This window comes from Anguilla anguilla, chromosome 5 (genome assembly GCF_013347855.1).
Source record: "Anguilla anguilla isolate fAngAng1 chromosome 5, fAngAng1.pri, whole genome shotgun sequence".
Classification (NCBI taxonomy): domain Eukaryota; kingdom Metazoa; phylum Chordata; class Actinopteri; order Anguilliformes; family Anguillidae; genus Anguilla; species Anguilla anguilla.
Genome location: NC_049205.1, coordinates 45,504,279 through 45,530,433, shown reverse-complemented (window position 1 = coordinate 45,530,433; position 26,155 = coordinate 45,504,279). Strand labels below are relative to the sequence as shown.

Below are 26,155 nucleotides of genomic sequence, written 5' to 3'. Positions count from 1 at the left end.
CCGCTTACCTTCGTATCGACAAAATGGCGTTCTGTCATCATTGGCATCGCAGCCTCCACATTCTCTGCCTGGTTCCCATTGGCCTGAGGTGCAGCAGCATGGGGGGCATCCCCACTGTCTTCTCTCATCTTAGTGGCTGAGGATTTCCTGTTAAAGGGCAAGAGGGCACAAAAACCAATCAATAACACAACACCAGGGGCTCAAGTTGCTCAGTTGGTAAAAAGCACTCACCACAAATAATAGCTGGGCCCTTGATCCTCAGGGTCAGTCCTATCTTTAGTTGGCTATTGTTTGTGAAAGTAGATAGCATGCAGTATATTCAATTCCCTTGTTTTCCAGTCATGCCCTTGGGAGACCCATGCAGTTTTCTCCACAAGGACCCCACAAATGATTCAGTTCAGGATGAAGCATACTGTGTTAATGCGCCAGCAGGGACAAGGTTACCTGGCTTTGCCTCTGTAAACGAGGATCAGGACGCAGATGACGATGCAGGCCAAAGCGATGCTCACTCCCACAATGATGCCCGTCATCGACGTCTCGTCCAGGTGGTAGAAGGCATCAGAAAATGCTGTGAGACAAGCGGCAGATGTTCAGAGACAAATCGCCTGCCGTCACTCGCTGCGCTCCGCGGGGCACTTCCTGTTCGGCTCTGCAAGCTGCGGCTACTAAAAACAGCCGCCTTTGAAAATCGCAGCATCCTGCCACCACGTAAATTATTTAGAGGGAGACCAGGGCCACAGGCTGAGCTATTTAAATTTCAAGCGAGTAGAGATGGTATCCTATCTAGGCGTCCGCATTTAGAAAAGGCAGATTAAGATAACGTGGAAGGAGAGGTAAAAGCGTGGCCATTATTCACAAAAGCAATGCTCTGCCTTTCTCTGTGAAGACATAGTATTTCTGTAAAAACCCTAAAGAGGAGACCCCTGAGGTGGTCATAGCTGCTCCACACACATTCAATTGGCAAGGCACTGCTGAGCAAACTTGCAGAGGATGATGGGAGTCTGGATCTAGCTAAGCACGTTTGAAAACCTCCAGCTCTGGACATCGCCTCCCAGCATGCTCTCTCGTCAAACAAAGCTCTGCTCTTCTGATTACAGCCCTGATATCCATCGCTCACCTTTGGCTTCTGTGGAGCCCCTGGATCGGCGCGGGTTCTGCCCTGCCGCGGAGCCATCCGGCAGCACCGCCAGCTCCACGGCGTTGGAGAAGGGCCCGTCCCCGGCCTCGTTGGATGCCGAGATCTTCACCAGGTAGATGCTGCCAGGCTGCAAGTTCTCCAGAAGGGCCATGGTGATGCTCCCTGAGGACAAGAGCAGAGGGGGGATGTCAGCAATCTAAGCCCCATACACCAGCACCAAACTGAGCCCAAAATGCTCAGGTGCAGCTGTCTGATTCTGTTGCCAGCCCTGCTGTTACTCTACATTAGCGCTTCGTCCCATTCGCCATTCAGACGCACAAATTCTGGTCCCCAGCTGCTGGGAATCTCATTAGCCTTGTTACTGTGAAGTCACTCACATTTTTCTTCTTAATCTTTATGTTCTCCTCTGCCTGGGTTCTACTGACCCATGAAGATCGGGGGTTTATGACGCTCTGGGAAAAGAAAGGCCCTGAGCCTGAGAGGCCTGCTTGTTACCAGCACGACCAGGGAAATGCAAGGGAGTCAGGGGTCAGGGGCAGCAGCCTTTCCCCCCCACCCAGTCAGTGCCACACAGCCCCAGCAGTAACTGTCAGAGCGGCCGTCCTGATTTACAGTGGACAGGGGAGAGCGAGGGAGGGGAAAGGGGGTCGCTTGTGAACGTCCTCACTTTTGACCTCCTCGTTGGTGGCTCTCAGTCAACAGTAAATGCCTGGCATTTCCAGAACTCATCTGTAATCAATTACACCTAAAGCGTTCCACCTCTTCCCAGTTCCGGCAGCTGGAGATGGGCGGGGCTCCAACCTATAGGCTCAGTGTGGGTACAGCCCATGTCTCTGGCTCCACGGATTTTGCCGCCCATGACTGTGACAATTTATGTCGGCCAAGTTTACTTCTCTAGGGGAATACTGGCAAGAGCACAACATACAAGTCCCTTTGAAAGATTAAGTATCTATTTAACCAAAGCCAGTGAGGGAGTTTGGCAGTTTTTATAGTAACATGCTGTGTGAAAGATCCAGAAAATAAGATACATTTTTTAATTGAAAAGACAACTGGAGGCACTTATCCGCTGCCAAACAGGAATCAGAGCAGATGAGAATAAATAAAGAAAAAGATTATAGGATCCGTCTCCCTCATAGTGAGAAACGAGGTATTGATTTCCAATAGGTTTTTTGGTATTGCGTCTAGGGCAGGGCATGGGTGAGTGGAGGGGGGGTGCCGGGGCAGGAGGGGGCGTGGCCTGGTGCTGGGATAGCGTCTCACCTTCCCTCTGCAGCACCTGCCACTCCCCAGCGATCCAGGCCTTGCGCGAGGCATACAGGACGGTGTAGCGCGTCACCGCCACGTTGGGCTCCTCCGGCTGCTTCCAGGACACCAGCGCCGTGTCGTCCTCGATCATGGTCACCTTCACCCCCGACGGCGGCCGGGTGGGCGCTGGAACAGACGGACAAGGGTCATGATCGAAAGGACAGTGGGCCAGCTCCAAGAGGAGCGCCGTTATATAATGTAGATATGAACTATTCCAGGCAGGAGCAGCCATACTGTCATCCAATCTCAAAACTGAGCTGCGGAAGGAATGGTGGCTATTTCCTGCGAGCAAAATCTTGTCACTGAAAGACATGCCACATCTACTCCATTCCAATAAATCGCACACACGAAGCAATCTTGGCTGGACAATCAACCTAAGGCAAAACCCTTAGATCTCAAAACCTCAGATATCAGTTCCTGAATATGATTATCAAAGACAAAGGCCTGTCTCACCCAAGGATATTCTTTCAACTACGAAATGTGAAATTTGATGAAAATGAGGCAGGATGGCATTAAAGGTACTTGACAGTCTGTGGCTATCGCCCTAGCCCTAGCTATCTTTAGGACATAAAATAGGGATCAAAGGCACAGTTTACCAGGCAGCTGAGCGACTTTGTGGCTGTTTTTTTCCCCTTTAATCTATGCAGGAGCAGAGCCCCATTTCAGTGGCGAAGTGGAGCTCTTTGTCATGTTACTGTCAAGAGGCTCGACTTGAAGTGCCATTCATCTGCTGTACCCCGTGGGTGTGTGACCGAGAGCGTACGAGCGAGATTACCCGCCATCAGACAGCAGGGCTCAGCCGTTTAGCTAAATGCCATCTGCACCCGCAGCCAGGCGCTGCTGATGCACAGAGCCTCTTTCCCAAACACCCCGTCCAAACCACCGCTTTCAGAAACGGCAGAGAAATCCGGAAAATAAAATGGCTGAACTGCATTCTGTATTAACCGTTGTTTTAAAGCTGTCTAAATCGCAGCTACTCTTAAGCACCATGCGTAAGCTATGAAATTAAAGCGCTCAGGGCTCAGCGTCGCTGGTTCTTACCCTCAGGAAGAGTGCTCTGGTAAACCACAGGACTCCACGGGCTGGACAGCTGGTCGACGTGGAGACGCACCGCAAACTCGTACCTGGTGTTGGGCTCCAGGTCCTGGACTAGAAAGTCCTGCTCGGCACTGCGGGGGGCAGGGGGAGGGGGAGGGGGAGGCAGATGGGTGTGATCAGGCGTGTGACAGTGCTGCAGCTGAACTCATACAATATGGCTTCAGATACTGCTGGGCTCTTCCACAGTGCAGCCCCACAGATAGCCGAGGCTGATGGAGTGAGGTTAAATGCACCCAGGCTCCTCACTCACGTTTGCAGGTAGAGCACCAGAGAGGCGTTCTGTAGGCCCACAGGGTTGCAGCGGATGGTGTAGTTGACGGTCTGGCCCGAGGTGAAGGCGGGGCGGCCCCAGTGGAGGTGCACCGCAGATGAGCTGTTGGATTTGGCGTACAGGTGGTGGGGGGGTGGAGGAGGGGGCACCATCCGATCACGGACCGCTAAGACCCAGAGAGAAGAGTTGTTAGTTCTTCACTCAAAGACTACCTGTGAGACGCTGGATACATTCAAATCCTGAATCATACTTTCTACTGTGAAGTACTTCAGTCAAGTACTTTAAAATGAAGTATCCCAAGATATTACACGTAATGTATGCACAGTATTTGTATCATATTATTGTAAAGCACACTTACAGACACATCCTGGTGTACTGACAGTCTGGTCTGCCTGGTAGCCTTCTCCCATGAAACTGAATGCTAATAGCTTCACATGATACTTCTTTCTTGGGTCTACAAACAAAAAAGAAAGAAACATTTACCTTTGGTCAATTTCAGAACATCATCGACATCAGACATATTTCAAGTCAGCCTTGAATAAGGCTTACAATTAAGAAATAGGTTTAATTATATAATTACAGAAAGCAGTCAGTGCTCCCTATTGTCAGATTGATAAAGGTGCAGTCAGATGGCTTTGATATCCGGTAAGGAAGGGGGAGGGGTCTGACTGAGAGAGCAACGACAGATGTTGAGTGCCGGGCCCCGGTTCACTGGTCAATGCCGACCTCGCCAAGGGTCCACACGAGTGAGGAGCTCCCTATCCATCACACTGTCAAACTGCCTTTCAGCGTGACCCTTAGCCTGTCCCCCTGCCAGGCCGCTGGCTGCTGGCTATTGGACACCCCTCTTTGGGGGTCAGGTCAAGGGGCAAACGCAGAGGACAAAAGCCTCCTGAGAAAAAAAAGGCAGTCTAGTGCATGGCCAAAGTCACTGGCCTGAGAGACTCCAGCAGAACAATAGGGCGTATGCGTAACGGAGGCCATTTTCTCCACTTACACAGCAAAAACCTAAAATCTGACCGACTGCTGGACAATCCTGCAACACTGCTTCGGCAGTCAGAGCCCTAAGAGAGCGCTAATCATGTGTGCTCCTCACACAGAACTATGTGTTTTCAGGTAGGTAACAAGACTGCTACAGGGTACAATCACTTATTTTTGTGTTCCTAATGTCCAATACACTGTTACTGGTGGCTTCTGAAGTAATTTGCAGCAAACAGTTCAATTTGATACCGGGCAGAACAGTTGATGGAGCGAGCAAGAAAACAAAGACCTACAGAATGCATCAGTCTTGGAAAAAAGTAAATGATCCAATGATGTGACAGCGTGTGTTTTAACACAATTAGAATAGAAATGAGAAGAAGCTCTTTCTGCTTCCTTCGAGACATTCCCAGAATAGTGCAGGATCTATCAGACTAATGAGATACTGCCGCCCAGGAATTCCAGGGCTCTTTAATATTTTAAACTATGTCACACTTCATTACGCACAATCCGCAACACAATCTAAATAACTTACGAGCAATTACTGAGAGACTGAAGTCGGAAAATACTTAACACTCATTGAAATACTTGCTTTGAACCCAACACAAGATGAAATTGATCCCATGCTGAACGCTTAATTACCAGAGGTCATTTTAAACTACAAATATCGATGTAAGTGAGGGACCTCACGTAATTTGCTTGTAAAAGATTTCAGTACATAAATTTAATGACCATTGGACCACAGAGGTAAGTACAGCAACCACATGACATAATTGTATTTAATAAAGGCTATCCTCAAAGTGTGGATCTCATAGTGGGTCTGTGGATCACAAAGGGTCTCTCATAGTGGCAGCATTAACTGCCTAAAAATAAGACAATTAATAATATTTTATCTCTTATTAATCTTTAGTATTAGTGTTTACAAATGGACTAATTTTAGACTCTAGTGACTGTGAACTTTATCAAATGCCTGTTCTATGCAAAACATTAAGAGCACTTATGTTGTTGTGGCAGTGTGAGCAGGCAAACTGCTAGTGGAATTACCATTCAGTACTTCACATGGCCACTAGGTTGTGCTCCAGGACATAAATGATACAACAGAGAGTGGCTAATATGAGCAGTAAAAGCCCTGCTGAGAGGTCAGTCCCTCCCAGGGCCAGTCTACACACATTACCCAAAAGATATCCGCGGCCTCTAGAGCACTACATTACAAATAAGATGGATGCAGCACTTGGCTGGGTCAACCAGGGCCCAAAATTACAGGACCAGGAAACAAACACTGCCATTTTCACATTTTTTAGAGTGTATCATAAAGGACAGATTCATAAATTAACATGACTAGGTTGGTTCCACAGAAAGCAAGACTTCAACTGAGACTTCTCTGATACCTGGGAATGTTACATTTTAAAGAAAGAACTTTCTTTCTTGGATGTGAAGGTATGTATACGATAGCCTAACTATAACTGCCTGCAGTTAAATACTGAAAAAAACCAAACTCAAGGCACATACTGCCAATTCACTACTAAGTTAGGTAAAAACAAAATAAATAGAGACCAGCTTTAAAGCCAAAAGACAATCTGCTCACATAAAACCTGTGTACAATAACTTCCAAAGTGAATACGGATGGACTTACTCTAGAGACACACCAGAGTCCCCTCTGTATTTATTGAAGCCAGGTCTGATAGCCAAATAAATACCCTTTATTTGGGTAAATTTCCACACTAAAAAACCCAGTTTACTTCGGTACACATATATGTTGTATGTATTTTATGTACATTTTATTTTCTAAAAATTTTAGTTATAATATGAACAATGCTGATCATAAAACCCAGGATCTCCTTTATTTTAAGAATACTGAAGGTTTTTTTTAAGTCGGCGAATTGTCTCCAGAACAAGGGCAATGGGGTGGATTCGGAGCAGGGGGTGGAGTTAAAGCCAGGGCAGGGGGTGGGGGTTAGGTAGCCAGGGATGCAGTGTTCAGCTGCTGGGGTCTGAGGCCTGAGGAGCTTCAATGGAGCCAGACAGAGGCCAGGAGGTCAGAACCAGATAAAGCCCTGAAAGAATCTGAGGTCACGGGTGTAGAATAAGAGTTGGGGGCTCTTTTTTCCTTTCACGGTCTTCTTAACTGCCTGCCCACCTCTGCCTCTTTCCAGAAGAAATGAACTTGAGTAAAAGGAAAATAAAATTAAGGAGTAACTTCGCGGGAGCATCATCGTTTACATTTGAACAAGTAGGTATGTAAGATAAGGCCACATGAACCCTGTAGCTTGCAGGTTACTTGTGACTGAAAACTGGAAAATACAGCACACCACTAAAAATACAGCACATGTCCTCTAAATGAAATCAGGTTACACGTGATGTGCAAGGGTGCCACCTTTAAACCTAAAAAACTTTTGGAAGCCAGAGAATTTTGTCTATTGTAAAAAGGAAACATGCCTGGACATGTTTAGATAAGGTGCACCTAATCTTCTCCGCTCCCTTTTTTTTTCCCAATTGCAAAGGACTACCGAACGAGGAAATTAAACGCAATTGCCCCCGTCTCCCAGCTAAGTCCCTCCTTTCAATCTTCCGTCTGTCCGACTCCGGCCACTCCCCAGGGCTTTTGTTGGGTCACCAGTGTCCAGTTGAATGGCGCGGTGCCGGGGGTCCCACAGCCTCCTGCCCTGGCCCAGCCCCTCAGCACAATGGCCTGTGGTAATTATGCAGGGGGGAGAGGCTGGGAGAGGGGGGAGGGGGTGACATCTGGGCCATGACCTTTGACATGGAATCTGGGTAAGCTGAATCCTGCTGCAGGAGGGGTTATGGCTGCTTTTTCAAGGGGGAGGGTAGGGAGCTGAGGAGAAAGGAAAACCCCCAACAAAAAATGGCAAAAAAGGGATGACAAATAAGGCTATCAAGAAGCTGCGGAAGTATCAAAAGAACGCAGATCTTACAATGTTAGCATTTCATATCTCATATGGGGTAAGAATGCAAAACCAAATATAGCTGCAAGCAGCAATTTAGGAGGGGCAAGCACAAATATTCACCATAAAGCAATAGAAGTAGTATAGTGACCCATGTGTCAAATCAGGGCCGTAGCTGACCAATAGATTGGACATATTTTCCCTGCAAAATATAATGATAATAGGTAAATTTGAGTTTTTATAATACAGAGCACTGCAGCAGTCTTATTGGATCAGCTGTCTTTTTAGTAACTTTTTAGAGGACCTTACAAAGAACAGTAATTATTTTGTCAAATTAAGTTTTAGGATGTTGCCTCAGGAGCAACCATGGCATACATTCAGAAGTTAGAGTAGCTTTATGTAAAATGGCCACACTCACAACAATTGATTTGCCTATGGAGGCCATATTGTTTTGATAATCATTCCATTTCAGATTCATGGAATTCTAATTTGGTGATGCTTAACTTAAAGGCTGAGGACTAGTTTTCGAAAGCCGTACAGGCACACTGACCTAATCACATCTCTACACCGAGAGATAAGAGCTGCAAACACACACAAAACCACTCAGACCTTAGCTAATATCCATTCACAATACACACAGATAAAAGGAAGATGTGTACAATCCTTCATCTACTGAATAACATACAAAACCAGTAAAAATATCAATATTTAATTTAATTCACGGGGAGAATATGCAAACTCCATACGGAAAGGCCCAAACCGACAGTGCTACCCACTGCATCACCGTGTTGCCCCCATTTATGGAATTCACTACAAAAACCAAACAGAAACAGTTGAATTTGTAACTTAAACACTTTAAGCAGCAATAACCATAATAGGTAGTGTGAGGTGAAATTTCTAAGGTTAACAATAAGTCTTAAGGATGCATATTTGTTATTTTCGTCATTTTTACTGCACTATTTAGAATATTTGAAATACACTAGCCTATTATATATCAGACAAACCAAAAAGGTCTTTGTCCCACCTATAAATTAAGCTGCCAGTTAGTATTTGAAGAGAAATTCTTGAGCTGTTTGTGGTCACCTGATTTTTACAGCCCATGTGTGGATCCTGCCGGACCCTACAGCTTTGTTCAGCCCTGTGAACGGCCCCCAGGCCTGAGTCAGGGCAATAAATGCCATCCCCCACACTGACCCAAACAGCAGAATATATTACAGGGGAGGAGGAGGGGCTCTCTTTCTCTCACACACATACACACACACACACACACACATACAAACAAAATACCCTTCCAGACACTTAAAAACACAGGCAAAATATGCACACAGACTCACACATACAAGCAGCCATGCACGCACACACCCACGCACACACACACGCACAGACACACGTGCACGTGGGTGCACACAAATTTATCAATGTGAGCGCACACATGCTCACACAAAGGCACCCACGCTAGCACGTGTAAAGAAACATGCACAGACACAGCACTGGGACTGAAACAATATGTCCCTCTGTTGAACAAATGCCCTAAAATTTGTTTAAATTCGGACGGGCAGTTTATTAACGTAGCTGCAGTACTAATACACATCTATCTTTTATCCAGCACCAGGCATGTGATAATGACTGTTTTGACATACAGCACAGAAGAGACATTATTCTATACAGCTCGAGTTGGCTCTGAGCTACCAAATAAATTCTCAAGGAGCGCTGGTGCCAAACGGGCTGGGCGGCATTTTGACCCTGACTGAGCCACAGAAAGGAGAAACAAAACAGAAAAATCAATTACATCGAGTCAACACTGTCATTCCTTCTCTCAGATGGCTTGTTTTCCAAAACTCTCTTGTTCATTTTCTTTTCTCACTGGGAGCTTTCGATCACAAACCTCGGCACTCTTTGCTGTTGGTTATGGATTTGTGGAAGTCCTCCTGTATTTAGGCCTTGCTTCAACAGTGTAGTACACACGTTACTATTAATTTGTATTTGGTATATCCATACCACGGATGATCAAAACGCTTTCTCTTAAACTCTCAACTGCTCCCACCTCAAACTTAATATAACAAAATGAGGCAAGGGACACGAGAAAACCTTCAGCAGCCTCAATTTACACTTTCAATAGTAACAGTTGTCGTAATCCCTTGCCACTCTGGTTTTTTTCCAGGCATGCTGAAGATCTCCTCATGAGATCAGAGAAAATCATCTTGAGAAAGACCTCACGTCTTGTGTGTCCCTTGATCACACTCAAGGAAAATCAAAGAAGCTCTTTGCCCAGCAAATTAAGGCCAATTGGACCAAGCCTCTGCTGCCCGCCAAATAAGAGGGTGGCAGGAACCGATCAGCACGCCAAACATCAAAGGTTAAAGCCTCTGTTAATCATGTCATTATCATGGGCAGTGCCACTGTTTCCCATTTATGATCAAACCTAATTTACATTTTAATTAAAACACTTTTACTCTCATGCTTTAGACTTTAAAAGACATCTTAAGATGAAGGAAACAGAGAAATGGCCCTTTAGAAAGACTGCTTAATGCCATTAATCAGTAAAGTGATTTAACACTGAGGAATGTGTGTACCTTAAGAGCTGGTTTGAAAATATCAATATAGGATACAAACTTTAATTTCATGTCCCAACTCACAAAGGAAATATCATTTTTAAAAATGAACTAAATATTCCTATTTGTGCAGAGCAGATGACAGAAAGCATTAATCAAAAAGAATATGCTAGATCATTAATACTGCACACATTGCATTGCGTACAGTACTAATGGTCTAGAAAAAGCAAAACATGACTTTAAGACAAGAACAAATGCCTACTATGGTTACTCTACCTATTTACCATTTGCGCTGGTCATGTGATTATAGATGATCAGACTGGATGCTAAGCAATATGAAGGGCCAGTCAGTCTAACCTTTTAACTTCTATGTGACCCATTAAGACCTCTTCTCATCAGAATGGTTTATTATAGGATATAACTTATGTCATGTCACTCAAACTACAGTGAAAAATCAATAGGGTAATACCATTTCTGCCATTTTTATTTCTGCAAGGTCACAGGGACAATGACATTCTAGGAGAACATGAATATTAAACCAGGCATAATCTAATGAGAAAACCAAGTAATAATTAAAAGACCTCAATGTTCTCACAAAGACATTATTACAAAGGGATTCTTAGCCTTATGAAGCCATAGATATTCATAATTAGAATTTCACAGAGGACAGCTTACTGTAAAATAGTTATAATGGGAATATATATATATATATATATATATATATATATATATATATATATATGACATGTATATTATTGGGACACATGCCGCCACAAATTGACTAAAACGTACAAATTAGGTATACAATAATGCTATATGTCAAAAGACAGGTAGCCTACATACAGTAGCTTGATTTTTGACTGTGCCATGTACTTTATTTCTAAACTAGAGTTGAGTATCTGTGGATAACTTCACAAGGCATAAATCTTTCACAACACAAAAAGACATTGCACTAATTGGAAGACAATTGGAAAGAGCTCTAAATTATTACACTTCTCCTTTGTGTGATAAACCGACTAAGACTGCTTCAAGACAGCACAATAAAATCAACAAAGACAGGTGCCTCTATCCACCATCTAAAAATACAAATGTATGCTTTCAGGGCCAACATTGCGCAAATCCAGCTCTATACAAATGGGCCAATACACAAGAAAATAGAGGAAAGCACAAAAAGCTACAGCTCTGTGGTCTTCAGAATAAACAAAATGGAGATGTAATCCTGTCAGCTGTGCCATTTTCAACAAGCAGATGGCAATTCTTTATTTAATTTAAGACTGTCATATTATTATACACAGGTCCACACTGTGACATCAACTGATCAAGCTGAATGTTACAGTATATAGACCATTAATTTAATATTTCAAAATCTTTACATGAGCTTGTTTCTAAATATACTGATATACACTAACTAACCTCAAGTAATGTACTGTAACTACTGCCATTCCCATGCCAATGATTTGATACAGACTGTAAAATAAGAAAAACAATAAGCCAGTAAACTAACTTTTAATGTAATAAACAAATGATGGAATTTAAACATGCGAGTGGGTGCAGTGCCTCCTTGCCTAACAGTCATCAGTAAAGAGATCAGGGGCCACATTAAGCAATGCCCTCCAGCCTCAGGCAAAGGCGATAATTAGTTGGCCATAAATCTCTGGAGTGGCCATTAAGCGCATATCTCAAAAGGATATATGGGCTGAGATCGGAACAAAATGAACAAGGGAAACATTTCTCTCCGCAACACTGTCAGCACGAATTACCGGCCGTGCAGCTTGTCTTATGACGGAACTCTCAGCCCAGCATGAAAGGAGCAGGCATCAGCCGTTTCTCCTTCGACTTCACAAATCTTTTCAATGATGTATAAGATCGGACTCCTGACTGCTCTCTGTTTTCAAACACTGTGACAGCAGCAGGCAGGGGGCAGGGGGGGGAGACCTGCTGGAATAATGAATTTTCCAAAGGCTTCTGGAAATTTCCCACACTCAGTCCAACGGACACCGTAAAAAAAAAAAATAATAAAATAAAAAATAAAAAAGGGGTTAAAGACACGTCTTCAAAGAATGCTCAAGAAGTTGCAAATGTGTGGTCAGGCAACACTATATTTACTTGAAGAGATGTTACATAAGGAGCAAAACATTTTCAGTTCTCACACCCAAGGTGAGGGGTGTGCAAGTAAGAAATGAAATATCCATCAGGACACAGAATGGCACAGTGGCCTGCCCGTTATTGTGGTTGAAGTGCTGAATTTTGTTGACTCTTGACCAATAAAGTGTCTCTGTGGCCCACAGAGTCCAGCACAATAAGGGCCTTTGATGTAGAGCCTTCTCCAACTGCCCTGCTCACACCAGTCATAAAACACGTCGTAAATCTCCTCCCCAACAACAGCTTCCTTCTCTCACAAACGATAGCCATATAATTCATCTCCACCAGCCATTTTATCAAATGTGTGCAACTGTGGCCATAAAGAATAACGACAGGATGGTTAAGTACATTTTAATACAAAACTAAGGCCTTGCACACGTGTGTGACCAAACTACCTGGTCAGACAAGACAAGAAAACAGGCAGGAGACGGTTTCATTTATGCATTTTCATGCTTCCTCACTATGAATGCACTGAAGAGGTGTCTTTCAGCACTAAAAACACCTATACACAGGCAGGGCCTAACAGGCGATAAATACTCTGAAAACCCAGGTAACTTCCCAATAAGTAATTATCAATATCTCAACAAAAGGCTAAAACAGGAACTTACCCCCTACAACTGAATGATGTATTTATTCCTACTGAATTTAGAGGGAAATTTCATGGAAATAACAATTTGTTCTCCATACTGAATATTATCATTCATATTCTAAGTGGCTGTTAAAAATGTTAAATACCAGGCCCCTGACACCATTTCAAAGGTTCACTCTGTGTTTTGTAGCGATCCTTTTTCTCGCCCGTAGTGTGGATGTGAAGGGAATTCCTGCTGTTTCTTCAATGGGCCCCATCACATTTACTGCTGTTTCACAGTGTGACTGTTTCACAGAAAAACACACCAGCAGCAGGAAAACTAAAAGGAATAAAGGCCTCACTCCATGACTGTTGTGACACATACTGTATTAACAAGGCCTAAGAGTTCTGATCTGTCCTACACTTCAGCCAGTGGTGTCTGCGAGGGCCCTGATTCATATGTCAGCTGCTGACCACCTGGCTGACCTCTGGCCACAGATGGTCAGTTGTCCACCCCGATGGTGTGGGAAGGCCACATGACCCCCCCTCCCCCACCAGCACCAGTGCAAGTGAATCACATCTGATCAATGCATGCTCCCTTTCCCCGCCCGCCCTCTCTACATGCACTATCCAAGCTAGCCTCACTGTCAAAAGTAATTGGGAGATGCATATACTAAGGCAGCAGACGGAAGGGGGACCGTGTCAATCTGGTGGGGGTGGTGGATGGGCGGATGGGGGTGACTCCTGTTAAGCAAGAGCCAAGCCTCCAGAGATGGTCATCCCACACAAAACGTCTTGCTTAATAAATCATTCCCCAGCCTGGCTGTCAATCGCTGTTACCCGTAGCAACTTTCTAACTGTCCAGCCAGGCCCAATGGCACCCGCAACCCTGAACAGACAAAGGACTGGTCAAACCGGGAGGACTCTTTTACTCTGAAAAAGTGCTCTGGACATTACTCCTTCCTTGGTAGATACAGTTCAATTAAGAGCTCATTTTATTTTGTCTCTCAGCTGGTTCTATAAACATGACTGGACATAGCTGTTTTCCATTTTGCTGAGATTTCAGCTGACCAATATAAACCACATACCTACAATATTTTTGTAATATTTTTACCTCCATTACCAGAAAAAAAAACTAATTACAGGGTATGTCAGGATTCTGTGAAAAAAGCGAAACCCAAAGGCAGTGTTCGGTTTAACATGTCTCACGTGCGCACAGCAAAATCATTAAAGCTATTGATTCTGTCTGAGCCGTTAGCCCAACAAAATATTCTGAAAATGAACACAAGGAAATGCACACAAACCAGAATACTTATGATTAATTATGATTCATTATGATTCATTATAAGCACCAATAATGTCTGTGTGTGTGTGTGTGTGCATGTGTACGTGTCAAATCATACAGCCTATCAATTACAAGTGAAACTGCTATTCACTGACCAGCCACTAGTACTCTTTATAACTTTGTAACTGGTCTAAACAAAAGGGGGATTTCACATCCTCAGAATGAAGCTCAATAAAACTTACCAAGATCAGCATGTGACCAATGGCAGTAATCCTAACAAAGACGCTTAACTGAAACTAGATGCCCCAGCCCGCAGTGACCCACTCACCCAGGCCTCCGATGGTGTGCTGGTAATCTTGGGCGCGCAGCTGGATGGGGGCTCCCTCGGGTTGGCTCTCCTCGTGGTAGAAGAGACGGTAGCCCTGGACGCTGGCAGCACTGCCTGGCGCGGGCTGCCAGCGCACTATGATGGTGGTGCAGTTCAGAGGCTCCAACTGCAACTCCGGGGCCAAGGGCACTGCAAGGGGAGAGCGAGTATTTTGGAGGGGGTGAGGGTTGAGTTATGAAATGTCAGCGCAATGGGCATACCAGTTTGGGGGCTCTGGAATACTTATGATGTCTAGGGACTAAAGGTTAAAAGCTGGGTCTGTTCTAATGGTTTATATGTGCGGTGTTTATTTTCCTTGCTCAGCCGCACTGTGGGAGAGGAGGTGGGGGAGTAATTCCATTAGTATCACCTTTTATTTTGGCTTTAGAAGTCTGTGACTGGAGTGCCAATAAAAGACATGGCAGGATGGTGAAAATTGCCAACGGGAGACAAATCCCACTAGTTCACAAAATGCTGCAGTCCTCTGTCACATAACATGATGGACTGAGGACAGCAAAACCGTGAATTGTCTCAATTAAAGGAAGAGTGGATAGCGTGCAGAAGATGAGGTGAAGCACTCTTAAAGCTGAACTCATGATCAAGTTGAATTGGAATTTTGTATTCTTTGACTTAATCACTGATAAATTTGTGTGACCTTTATCTCGTGTCAGTCTTTTGTCAGTATCTGTCTGTATCTGAATTCCATTTTACTGTATTTTGTAATCTAGTTTTCTGTGCCATGTGACTCTTCAAGTATTCTAGGGATAAGGAAAGTCCCTAAAAGAATGCAAATTATTACTGTAATTATTTGAGCCGTATTTTTCTCTCAACAGATTCACTCCATTTTCCAGCACCAACTACCGGCTCACATGAAAACATGAAGCTGCCCAAGTATTATAACAGGGGTCTGCAAACCCTACAAGCTCTGCTGGTTTTCATTGTTATTCTCACTTAATTAAAGCACTTGATTACACAGTGAACTAACTGCTCCTGGTCTGAATTGGGTGCTGATTTTCAGGTGAAAACAAAAACCAGCAGAGCTTGTGGCTCTCCAGGACACAGGGTTGCAGACTCCTGCATTATAATAACGGTGAAGTGAGGACTGGAGACATTTCTGTTCCTGGGCTCGTCCCTCGCTATTCAGAATGCCTCCACCCATGTGTTTCCTGCTTCCTTATCTGATGGAACTAACAGACCCACAAATGTGCCCCAAAAGGCCATTCATTCCCTCAGCCTGACATGTCACTTCACAGCCATGCTCCTGACTGCTGCACCACAAGATGTACACAAGGGTAGGGTGGGGGGAGGATTATTTCTACAGTTACTCTCAGGCATGTACTGTGTGGTCTGCCTTCACTGGCAAATTCGCAGAAAAAGAGTTTGCTTTCGAATGCAGATGGTGAGGGCCAAAGCCCCTCCCCCCACTCTCTGAAGCACAGACTAGGTTCTGAAATGGCCCTATTCTTCATCCATCCCAGAAGCCCCGGAGTCAGTGTCTCTTTATGACCCATGACTACCACCAACCTGACTGCGCAGGGCAAAGGTCACACAGTAACAGCCTCAGACCTTAACAAGATTATTAGGCCACGCTCTTCTCACGTGTGTCTTCTGCACCAAAACCAGAGCGTGGCAAATATCTGTTATGATTATATCTTTATTTTGATCAGTTTGCATGCTTTTTTTCTGGGAGCCCAAAATGATGATCTGTTCATTTAAAATTGTGTACAAAGTGTATGAATTCAAGGAAAATTTGAGCAATTTTTGAGTAAATATCAGATAACAGTGACCTCAAATTTGACCTAAAAAAGCCAAGAACTCAAATTATTATTTGAATTTGATTAAATGAAATTGAAAGCAGGGAGTGTGAAAACTGTAATTGATCATTTAGATTGATCACAGTTTTTCCAATCAATTCCAAAATGATCAATTTGATTTCATTTCTGTAGTCTGACAGACACATACTGTAATTTTACTTTCACTAAAACCTTTCCTCATTGGAGTCCACACACGTGAAACCTCGAAAGACTTACTGAAGCAGATTTTTATAATCAGGCTCTGTAGGTTCTCTCAACCGTGCATAAATGATAACGACACAAACTTGGTCTGATGGGTGGAACCTTCAGCGCAAGGTCCAGACTGGAGCGGGGGAGTTACAGACGAGCGTACCTTTGGTGCTAGAGGACTTAGGTGTGCGGTGCGAGGTCCAGGCCGACTGCTCGCCCCAGCCCACGCGGGTGGCCACGGCGATGCGCAGGAGGTAGATGGTGTCGGGCTGCAGGTCCTCCAGGAGGTGCTGGGCCTGGTCCCCCGGCAGCTCCAGAGAGATGACGGCGCTGTCGGCGGCGGTGCGGTAGGACAGCCGGTAGGCCGAGACCCGGCCGCGGCTCAGCTTGGCCGCCAGGGGCTGCCAGGACACCAGGATGTCGGTGGGGCTGCGGCTGGTCAGACTCAGCTCCGGAGCACGCACAGGCACTGGGGTCGGACAGACACATGAACCGAGTTCAGACAGACACACTCATATGCACACTTTACTAACCACCCTGCCCTCACCGGTGTAAACGAGGTGAGTACTCACTGCAGTTTCTAAAATTGGGGACGGAACTGTAATAAGTACGTTCAGAAACAAAACAAGCAGAGATTTTACGGAAGAGAAGACAGTTTCCAAAACGGGTCAAAACACTAAAGCCGCGTTTCCACCGCAGGAACTATACCCCGGAACTAGGAACCTTTTGAGGAACTCAGTGCGTTTCCACCGCAGGAACTAGGGTCTAAATTTAGTTCTGGGGGCTTTGTTTTACCCCCCAAAACGTTCCTGCTCGGGGGGTAGTACTTTCCGAAAGTACAGGAACCTTTTGGGTGGAGTTTGCAGCGCTGAACATTTCTGATTGGTCGAGTACTCGTAGCATTTGTGTTGTATTTATTTTCCGCCATTACCCGCCATGTTTGAAAATATGCAGCGGCAAACCAATTTATTTTCATAATAACTTCAAATCAAACTTGTATGTTATGCGGCGCAGTAGCCTACTTTTGGTTATAGCCTGTCAACGTCTTGGAATTATAACGTGTGGTCTTCTGTTCTTTTCTTGCTTTAGTATTCGTTTTATAAAATGCTAAGCATTCGTGCTGGGACAGCATATTACGTAGGCTACCAAAACATTCAAACGGATTAATTCGGTTGCTGAATATTTTCTTCCGGATTTTCTTTGTTAGCCCGTTGTAATTGACTCAAAACGTTTGATACAGTTATGTGAGGTATGCGGTAGTTCTGCATAATTAACATTGGTGATACAGTACAAGCAAACTGGAAATCACCTTCCGCACTTTTTATCCGGGTAAAATAACAGGTTAATTCTAGTAATCTTCCCTTTAACTTTTTCAGACTGCCGTAATTTTACTCAATTTTACTGCCATTTTTCAATTCCACGAAAAGACCAGGAAGACTATGGACTCATTTATGGTGCATGGTTCGCATCTGGAGGGCACACTTCGCTGCTCGGCTAGCAGTAACTTCGAAGGAAAGCAAACGGTGGCTGTACCACTACTAATTTACATTTTCACGCAAGTCCGAGTTTTCGTTCTATTCTTGTCATTTTGCGATTAGCCTATATGGAATTGACGACGAGAAAGTAATAAAACAGCAAATTGTTTACAACGTGTGCATGTTTTCTGCTGTTAATGAATGTGTTTGAGAGGATATATGAAAATCAATAAATACAAAAGTAACCATATATAGTCATTGTTGGTAACCCGTTGTATATAAGTGGAATAAACCCCTCCGGGCTGTCCCGGTTATTAGAAAATAATGTAGGCTACTTCGGTGGTAGTATGGGGTTACAGAAGAAATCATATGACAGATGGACCGACGACAACGTCAGTGGGCTAATTTGCCTAATCTTCGCGGTACTTTAGACCCCGGTGGAAACGCAGACAACCATTGGCTGAAGGAACCTTTTAGTTCCTGGTAAAGTAGTTCCTGGGACTGAAAGTTCCGGGTAATTTTGGTGGAAACGCGGCTTAAATGACTAAGCACAGCAAGAGCAGAGTAATGTCTTAGCACATAAAGAATAACAGTGAACATGAGTCATAATCAATTAGCAAGCATGAACCAGAAGCTTACTCGCATAAATAGCATGGAATATGGATGTTCGCTGAGCAGAATATTGGAGCACTCCCCATACAGGGGAATAAGAAGCATTTAAGAACATGCCTGTTCCGTATTTTTGCAAGGAGAAACTACCATTATCAAGACTTTACCTGTTATTACCTATCACCTACAATTTAACCTAAATGGTCCAGACTGAGCAACATGACATTTTCCTAATAACCTGATCAGTGTTACATTAGGACGCTAATTAGCACCCAAGTCCTGGTTAGCAATGTGGCAGGCAAAGCAATGAAAGGTATGCAGAGTATGTGCTGCTTAAGTACTCCTGAGCTGACTACATGTACAAGGAATGTCAGCACTACATGGGCAGGAAAAAGTCATAGTCCACACACTGCTTGAGAGGGTTACAAATGCAGTTATTAGGAAAAAAACAAGCATAATGATTTGTATATAACCAGCTAGAAAGTACATTTTTCCCCATTGGCCAATAGTAACGTTAACATATTCATTAGATAGTGATAAGATAAAATAAAAGAATAAAACATAAAATGGGCATGTTCTTTTTAAAAATACCCCGAAATACAAGATGTTTGATTCCAAAGATGCTCCACTCTCCAAGCTGACCCCAGGGTTTTCCATTCAGTAAAAATAGGCCACACATTATTTAAGAACTTCAGCCATATTAAATCAGCAGCATGGCCTTTGACCCAGCACCATAAGCTGGGGGAGCTTGACTGTATTCTACAGTTAGTGAGGCTATCAGCTGTCCCTCCGAGGCACTGGCCCTCTATACACAACGACAGCACACATAAATACCTCACTTAAAATCCTTTCAGCAACAAACACCACCCATAGAAAATCATTATTCGCTGTGATGGCTTTCCCATAAGATATTCAGGGGTCAGCAGCCCCTGGTTCTCAAAGAACATCCTGTTCATTGCAATCCAGATCAACACAAATGAATCCTTTGTTTCTGGCTGTGACTAAGCATCCCTAGAAATGACAGTGACCCTCACTTAATCACTGATTGACTGACTGGCTCCCCCAGGGCAATGGCAGTACCAGTCTTTTACCACTAGATGGCTAAGTGGTGATAATACTGTAAGAATGGCTGTAGATTCTGAGTGGTGCTTGTTCTGTTGTGTATTATTCTTTACCATGTAACAAGTAATAATCAAGATTTCACTAAGATGTTTAAGTCTTACTGGGCTTTGGCTTTTGCTATAGAATAATTTTTGGGGTCACATTCTCAGTACTGGCATTTTGCTACTGTTTTTATGATCTCACCCCAGTGAAAGAAAGCACACACATTCATACAGCCGACTCACCATCCTCCAGCGTGTGCTGAATCACATGGTCTGACATGCGACTGGCACCCATGGGCATGTAGGCCACGATGTAAAACGTGTAGTTATGCGCTGGCTCCAGGTCATCGATAATGTATCGCGTGGTGTCGTTGCCAATAACAACCTGATATTCTTCATTGTTCAAACCTGTTTAAAGGGAGGGGAATGATGGATCAAGAGGGAAAAAAGAAGACAAAAGCCATTATATTTTTTAAACCATACAAATTCATCAGAGAGAGATGAGTATGCTAGGCTATACTGTAAAAAAAACCCTCTTTAGCAAGCACTCAAATGCATAATTGCTCATTCATTTAGAATGCACTCAACTATACATCTGAAGAAAAAATATGCCAGAGAATTATAGAACATCAACAGAAATTATGCAGTGGTCCAGACCATGAAAGTGAAATTGCCACTCTGCCAGGTGTTTGGGCTGGTAGAACCTTGCAAAATATGCCAAGCTAAAGCACAATCTTACCATCAAATACCAGCACCTTATTGCTTAGTAGACTTCATACAAATACGACAGTTACAATGTGAGTTATTCTAAGATGCAGCTACAATAAAAAGAACATGCAGGTTGCAGTAATTGGACAGGAATTTTAGGATCACAGACTCATAAAAAAATAGAGTGGCATGTCTCAATTTTATGTGCCGGGTGCACCGTACCACAAAAATTCAGAGGACCGTTATGGTACAGGAACAGATCAATTATCAGAGGAAGTGACTAACTGAGAGCAATTACTGAAGGCTGTGCAAATAACCCCCAAAAGAATGGCCGCATTCACTGCATTTTGTGCATCGACGTTGCTCTGTCAGCAGGAAGGCAGAGGAAAGGAAATAGTTTTTCCCTCATGCAGGGGCCTTTTCAACAGTAAAGATGACATAAAAGCACTCCAGGGCATCCTATTCTCTCACCCCCACCCCCTCCCCTCCCCATCCCATGGTCATGCTGAGGGAGTTCCTACAGTCCTATCTCTATGGTCCCTGTGGAGACTTTCCTACTGTATTGACCCATTGGGCCTCTATGGAAATGTCATACAGTACTGACACTTTGGGCCACTATAGGCATTTCCTACAGTACTGACCCTTAGGGCCTCTATGGAAACTTCTACAGTACTGACCCTTAAGACCTCTATGGAAACTTCTACAGTACTGACCATTTGGGCCACTATGGGCATTTTCTACAGTACTGATCCTTTGGACCTCCATGGACACTTCTACAGTGCTGACCCATTGGGTCTCTAGGGCAACTTCTACAGTACTGACCCATTGGGTCTCTATGGAAACTTCTACAGTACATGACCTTTTAGGGCCTCTATGAAAACTTCCTAAAATACTGACTCATTGGGCCCCATGTGAATGTTCCCTACAGTACCCAGCGCCACACAGGTTTTTTTAATTAGCTGACCCCTTGATCCCCTGCTGGAGTTTTCTACAGTACTGATCCCATGCACCCCTGTGGGTTTTTTCTACAGTACCAACATTATGGCCCTTGCTTGAACTCTCTTCATACAAATGACTCACAGAAGGGTGAAACACAAAACTTAACACAGCAGAGCTATGGCCACTAAGCAAGCCATGGGTGTTCCTTTATTAGTGCTTTATATTGGCCAACGTCTTTTCTTATATAGGACCCATGCTTCAGCACTCTGTCAAGACCTACTGATTTTACCATTTTAAATTTAAAAAACAATATTAAGAATCCTTTGGATTTGCTTCTATTAATTCTGCTCTCTCAATCAACACTGAACAGTCAGCGCTTTCAATGAGGAACAAAAACTCTGACATCAATGAACTATCTTAAATGAAGGTAGAGCATAGAGAAAGATATGTCCCATTCTTAAAAATGCAATGGCTTTTCAATCTTGGATGCTCACAGGCATTCTTCTATTAACAGTCAAAAAGAAGCCTTCACTGAAAGTGTTAAGATTTGCATACATTCAGAGCAGACAAAAAAGATTTCAACCTTCTGTGCCCCTTTCTGTGACATTTTCTTCTCCCTCAGTAAACTCCAATTAAAACATAATCACTATTGCTCAAGGAGGGCCTTGTCTGAGACCCTAGCTGCCTCCAGAGCCATGTTTTTGAGTATCTCCTTGTAACTATGTACTTTTGGCACAATTCACATGGGTGGGGGGGGGAGCACAGAGTTAAAAAATGTCAACTTAATCAAACTTGTTCCTCCCCCTCTTAGCAGATGAATTTCATCAACACGGTTACATGCAAGTCCCACAATGGCATTTTCCCACATTTGTGAATGCACCTGATAACACTTTAATTAGCGCAGATTAGCAAGGTCACACAGAAGGCTTGCTTACCGCTACAGGCACATTGAATTGCACGGCCCGATTTCTGACCTAGTAAACAAGATCATTGAGGGTAAACAGAAAGGGCCTTGTTCGGGCTGTGAAAGCCCGGGCAGGCTTCGTGCTGAGCTCCGATGAAAGGGGCGAAGAGGCGGAGACAAAGCCCACCTTCCCCGCAGACCCGCACTCTCACAGCACCTTCACAAACTCTCTGGTTTGGGATTAGCACTCCAACACACACTCTAATTAGTCCCCCCTTTCATTAGGGCCCCATTCATTTCCGTCGCCTTTTCTGCCCGTGACCTCTGGACGCGGAATTCTATGGCGCGCCGATTCCTGTCAGTCCAAACGGCCTCCCATTCGAACAACGCCGGGCACAATGCATCACTAAATCTCAATCAAGTGTACCAAATCCCTGACGGATGCCACTTTTCTTAAAGAAAAGGACATGTTTTGCACTTTTCCCCGCTCCTTATCCCGCTTCGCCGAAGGGGCTAAAACACTCTTTGCAGCAGGTGTTTCTTTGGCCAATTTGTTTCTTTTTTTTCCCCCCTCGTCTTATGCTTTTCCTCTGTAGAAGATTTCAATGGCTTACACTGGGCACATTGGGCGTAATGGGCAGCCGAATAAACTGTATAACGGTCGCACTGTTCAAATGTGACTCTTACTACCACTCAATCAACAATGGCCCAGGAATTAACAAGGAAACAATAAACCTGCCCTGACGGCATTAAGGAAGCCATGCCTGGGAAATATAATTTCAAGAGCACTGGACTGAAACCCTTATCTATTCTAGTCTTTTTTTCGTCAGTTTGGGACTGTTTCAGCCCTAAATAATGGGTGCACTGTGCCTTTAAGGCCTGAATTAAGGGTGGAGGTGAACTCTGGCAGGCCCAGCCTGTTTGCACAGAGAAAGCTGCTCCTCTAATGTCAGTGGGGCAGCCATTCTTTTCCCTTGACCTCTGCCCACCAACCAACTATTAACAACAGATGGTCAATTTCTCACATTCCGTTCAGGGGTTGGGGGGGGCGGAGAGCACACAGAAATCCAAACACACTGTTTATTTAACTTCAGGGGGGTATGAATTATGTTACCGTGGGCAATTCCAAAACATATTCAACATTCATTCCCCCCCACCACCAAAAACCAACTAACAGGATTGTTAAACATCAATGTAACAGTGGGCTGTAGTCAGGGAACACGGTCTGCTGGAGGCCACAGCATCATTGTAAAGAGTGGATCACAGGGCACTGCTGTAGTTGTTTTTCTCATCTCACAGGCCTACCTTCAGCCTTCATGTAGTGGACAGAGTAAGCGATGACTTTGTCTGAGTTGTACAGCGGTCTTTCCCAGGCCAGCAGGATGGCGCAGCTGGACACGGTCTCCGCACGGATGTTCCTGGGCGCGCTGGGCCGGTCCTCTGACATCACCACGATCAGCCGCGCCGTGGACAGCACCGAGCCCTGCTCGTTCTCCGCCAGGCACTGGTAGATGGCGTCGTCCTCTGGGATGATCTGGTTGATCACCAGTTTGCTGAGGGATGGGCAGAGTGCAAGGCTTCAGCTTAATTCTGCCTCCGGTGCTAAACCAACTAATCCCCATAACCGTCATCAGGCACTTAACACTCGGTTAACTCTGGTAGCTCCTGCATGCACAGGTGCTATCACTAAATGCTGTTAGCTATGCTGTGAATTAGTCAGCTTCTTACAGTTCCAAAACAGGAACTTGCCCTAAAACTGTTTACAAGAAAAACATGGAAATTTCATTAGGGACACAGATACTGGAAAGAGGACTCTTTTTCTTTTGTAGAGGTACGTACATAAGACTTGTATTCAGTATATTGCATTTGTGAAAGGGAAAAGGGCTATTAACTCTCTATTTGCTAGAAAGGTGAGTAGAGAAGCAAATTAGTAAATGAAGATGATCACAAAGTAACAATACAACATGACCCAGGCTTGAGGCCTATACCTGCTGTACATCTTGATCCGGCCATTGGAGTGCACCTCCTCCCCGTTTTTCAGCCAGGTAATGTGGGGAAGGGGTACGCCCTCGGCCTGACAGACGAAACGCGCCGTGCCTGCACGAGGACGAGTAAGGCTCTCAGGCCACTCCACCAGGGAGGGAGGGGCTGGGGAGAGGGAGGGGGAAACCGGTTACACCATAGCCACAACACTTGCTCAGCAGTTACACCTAGTCTTGCCCGAGCATTTCTGACTACACTTATGCCCAAATGTCTGAAACGTCAGCCATTTCGAGTTTAAGCGCCAAAGTTACAGGCGATGAGAGGGCAAAGGTTTACCGAGGACTGTGAGGTTTGCCGTGGCGATGGTGAAGTTGCGCGTGCCGGGCGTGGTAGCCCTACACACATACACCCCCGCGTGCTGCAGCTTCACGTCCGAGATGACCAGGTTCCCGTTCCCCAGCACCCTGGTGTTGAAGACATCGATGGACTTCTGGTCCGCTCGGCTCCAGGAGATCAGGGGCTTGGGGTTGCCGGTGGCGACGCACTCCAGGATGGCGCTCTGATGCAGGGATGCACTGATGTTCTGAGGCCCAGCGATGATGACAGGCCTCTGTGGGGGGCGGGGTCCGGGAGCTGCAGAGGAACCCCATACATTAACATGGACACCCACCTCCTGGTACCCACAATCCTGCCTGTTCTTTCAGATTACTACTTCCTCAAGCTTCTATGCCCTGCAGCATAAAAATATTTTTGAATGACATGGCCTATAAAACCACTCCAAGCTTACAGTCACCAGGAGTCTGTGGTGTGGGTATAATTGGAATCATTCCAAATGGTGGGCGTAAGTCAGCCAGGGGTCCTTATGTTACAGCTACATAAGCGCCACCCAGCTACTAACAAGGTGCCTACAGGCCACCAGCTGCTATAAGTGAGTCATGCACTTCTCCAGCTGGAAGAATCCCTCCCTGTTGTTCACTGTGTGGTCTGTTCTGTGGAATCCGGTCAATGGCTTGTGGGGGAGTCTATGGGATGGCAGCACTGTGATGACATGGATGCAAATCATGAAGTGGGAAAACCCTCCTCCAAAGCTGTGAATCTCTCTCACGTACCTGGTTTGACGGTAAGCATGGCCTCTGTGCTCCGGCGGCGGTTGGCGATGTTGGTCGCCACGCAGCGGTAGCTCCCCGCATCTCCCCTCTCCACCTCGTGGATCTGCAGCACTCCGTTCGGAAGCACTGTGATTCTGTGAAAACCAAGGGCAAGGGCTCGTCACGACTCAACACGCGGAAACGGAACCAGGAAGCACAGACCAGGGACAGAAGGCTAAGTCAGCAAAGCACTGTGGAGGCCTTCCAGGTCCTCTAAACACCTCCTCAATTCAGCCAAAATAGTATTCCTCAAGAGGAATTCATGAACAAGACATAATATGCACAAGAGCATTTGTATGTCATTTGTATATATATGAGAGGTACCTTTCAGTGACCAGTGGTAGCGTGACTCTGTTGAACTCCCAGGTAATAATGGGAGGAGGACTGGCAGTGATCTTGCATGTGAATCTGGCCACGTATCCCTCAGTCACCACCGCAGACGTGGGCTGGATCACAAAGGGAGAAATACCTGGAACAAAAGGGGAGAAACAGTCAAGCCACTGCCAAGTTACAACAGCCCACAAGCAATACCAGCTGAATCGCTACCTTTTTATCTTAGAATATCACCTCACACCATCAGCTAAACACATAAAACTGGCCAATGTGAACAATCAACACTTAATACACTTATTAAAGATGGAAATAAAAGAAAATTTGAATAGGCTCATGTCGTCTG

The 26,155-nt window shown here is 44.9% G+C and overlaps 1 protein-coding gene across 1 annotated transcript in view; it reads right to left on the bottom strand.

Moving 5' to 3' along the window:
- Window positions 1-26,155, bottom strand: part of LOC118227030 (protogenin A-like) — a 47,435-nt gene that overhangs the window by 3,720 nt on the left and 17,560 nt on the right. Inside the window, exons 3-17 of the mRNA XM_035417111.1 lie at window positions 25,804-25,948; window positions 25,441-25,574; window positions 24,668-24,964; window positions 24,337-24,496; window positions 23,654-23,901; window positions 20,041-20,205; window positions 16,774-17,079; window positions 14,569-14,757; window positions 4,171-4,266; window positions 3,792-3,978; window positions 3,485-3,612; window positions 2,399-2,569; window positions 1,118-1,300; window positions 445-568; window positions 9-147 (exon numbers count right to left, since the gene is read on the bottom strand). Of these exons, the coding sequence (XP_035273002.1) occupies window positions 9-147; window positions 445-568; window positions 1,118-1,300; window positions 2,399-2,569; window positions 3,485-3,612; window positions 3,792-3,978; window positions 4,171-4,266; window positions 14,569-14,757; window positions 16,774-17,079; window positions 20,041-20,205; window positions 23,654-23,901; window positions 24,337-24,496; window positions 24,668-24,964; window positions 25,441-25,574; window positions 25,804-25,948 (2,672 nt within the window). The remainder of the gene's footprint in view (window positions 1-8; window positions 148-444; window positions 569-1,117; window positions 1,301-2,398; window positions 2,570-3,484; window positions 3,613-3,791; window positions 3,979-4,170; window positions 4,267-14,568; window positions 14,758-16,773; window positions 17,080-20,040; window positions 20,206-23,653; window positions 23,902-24,336; window positions 24,497-24,667; window positions 24,965-25,440; window positions 25,575-25,803; window positions 25,949-26,155) is intronic.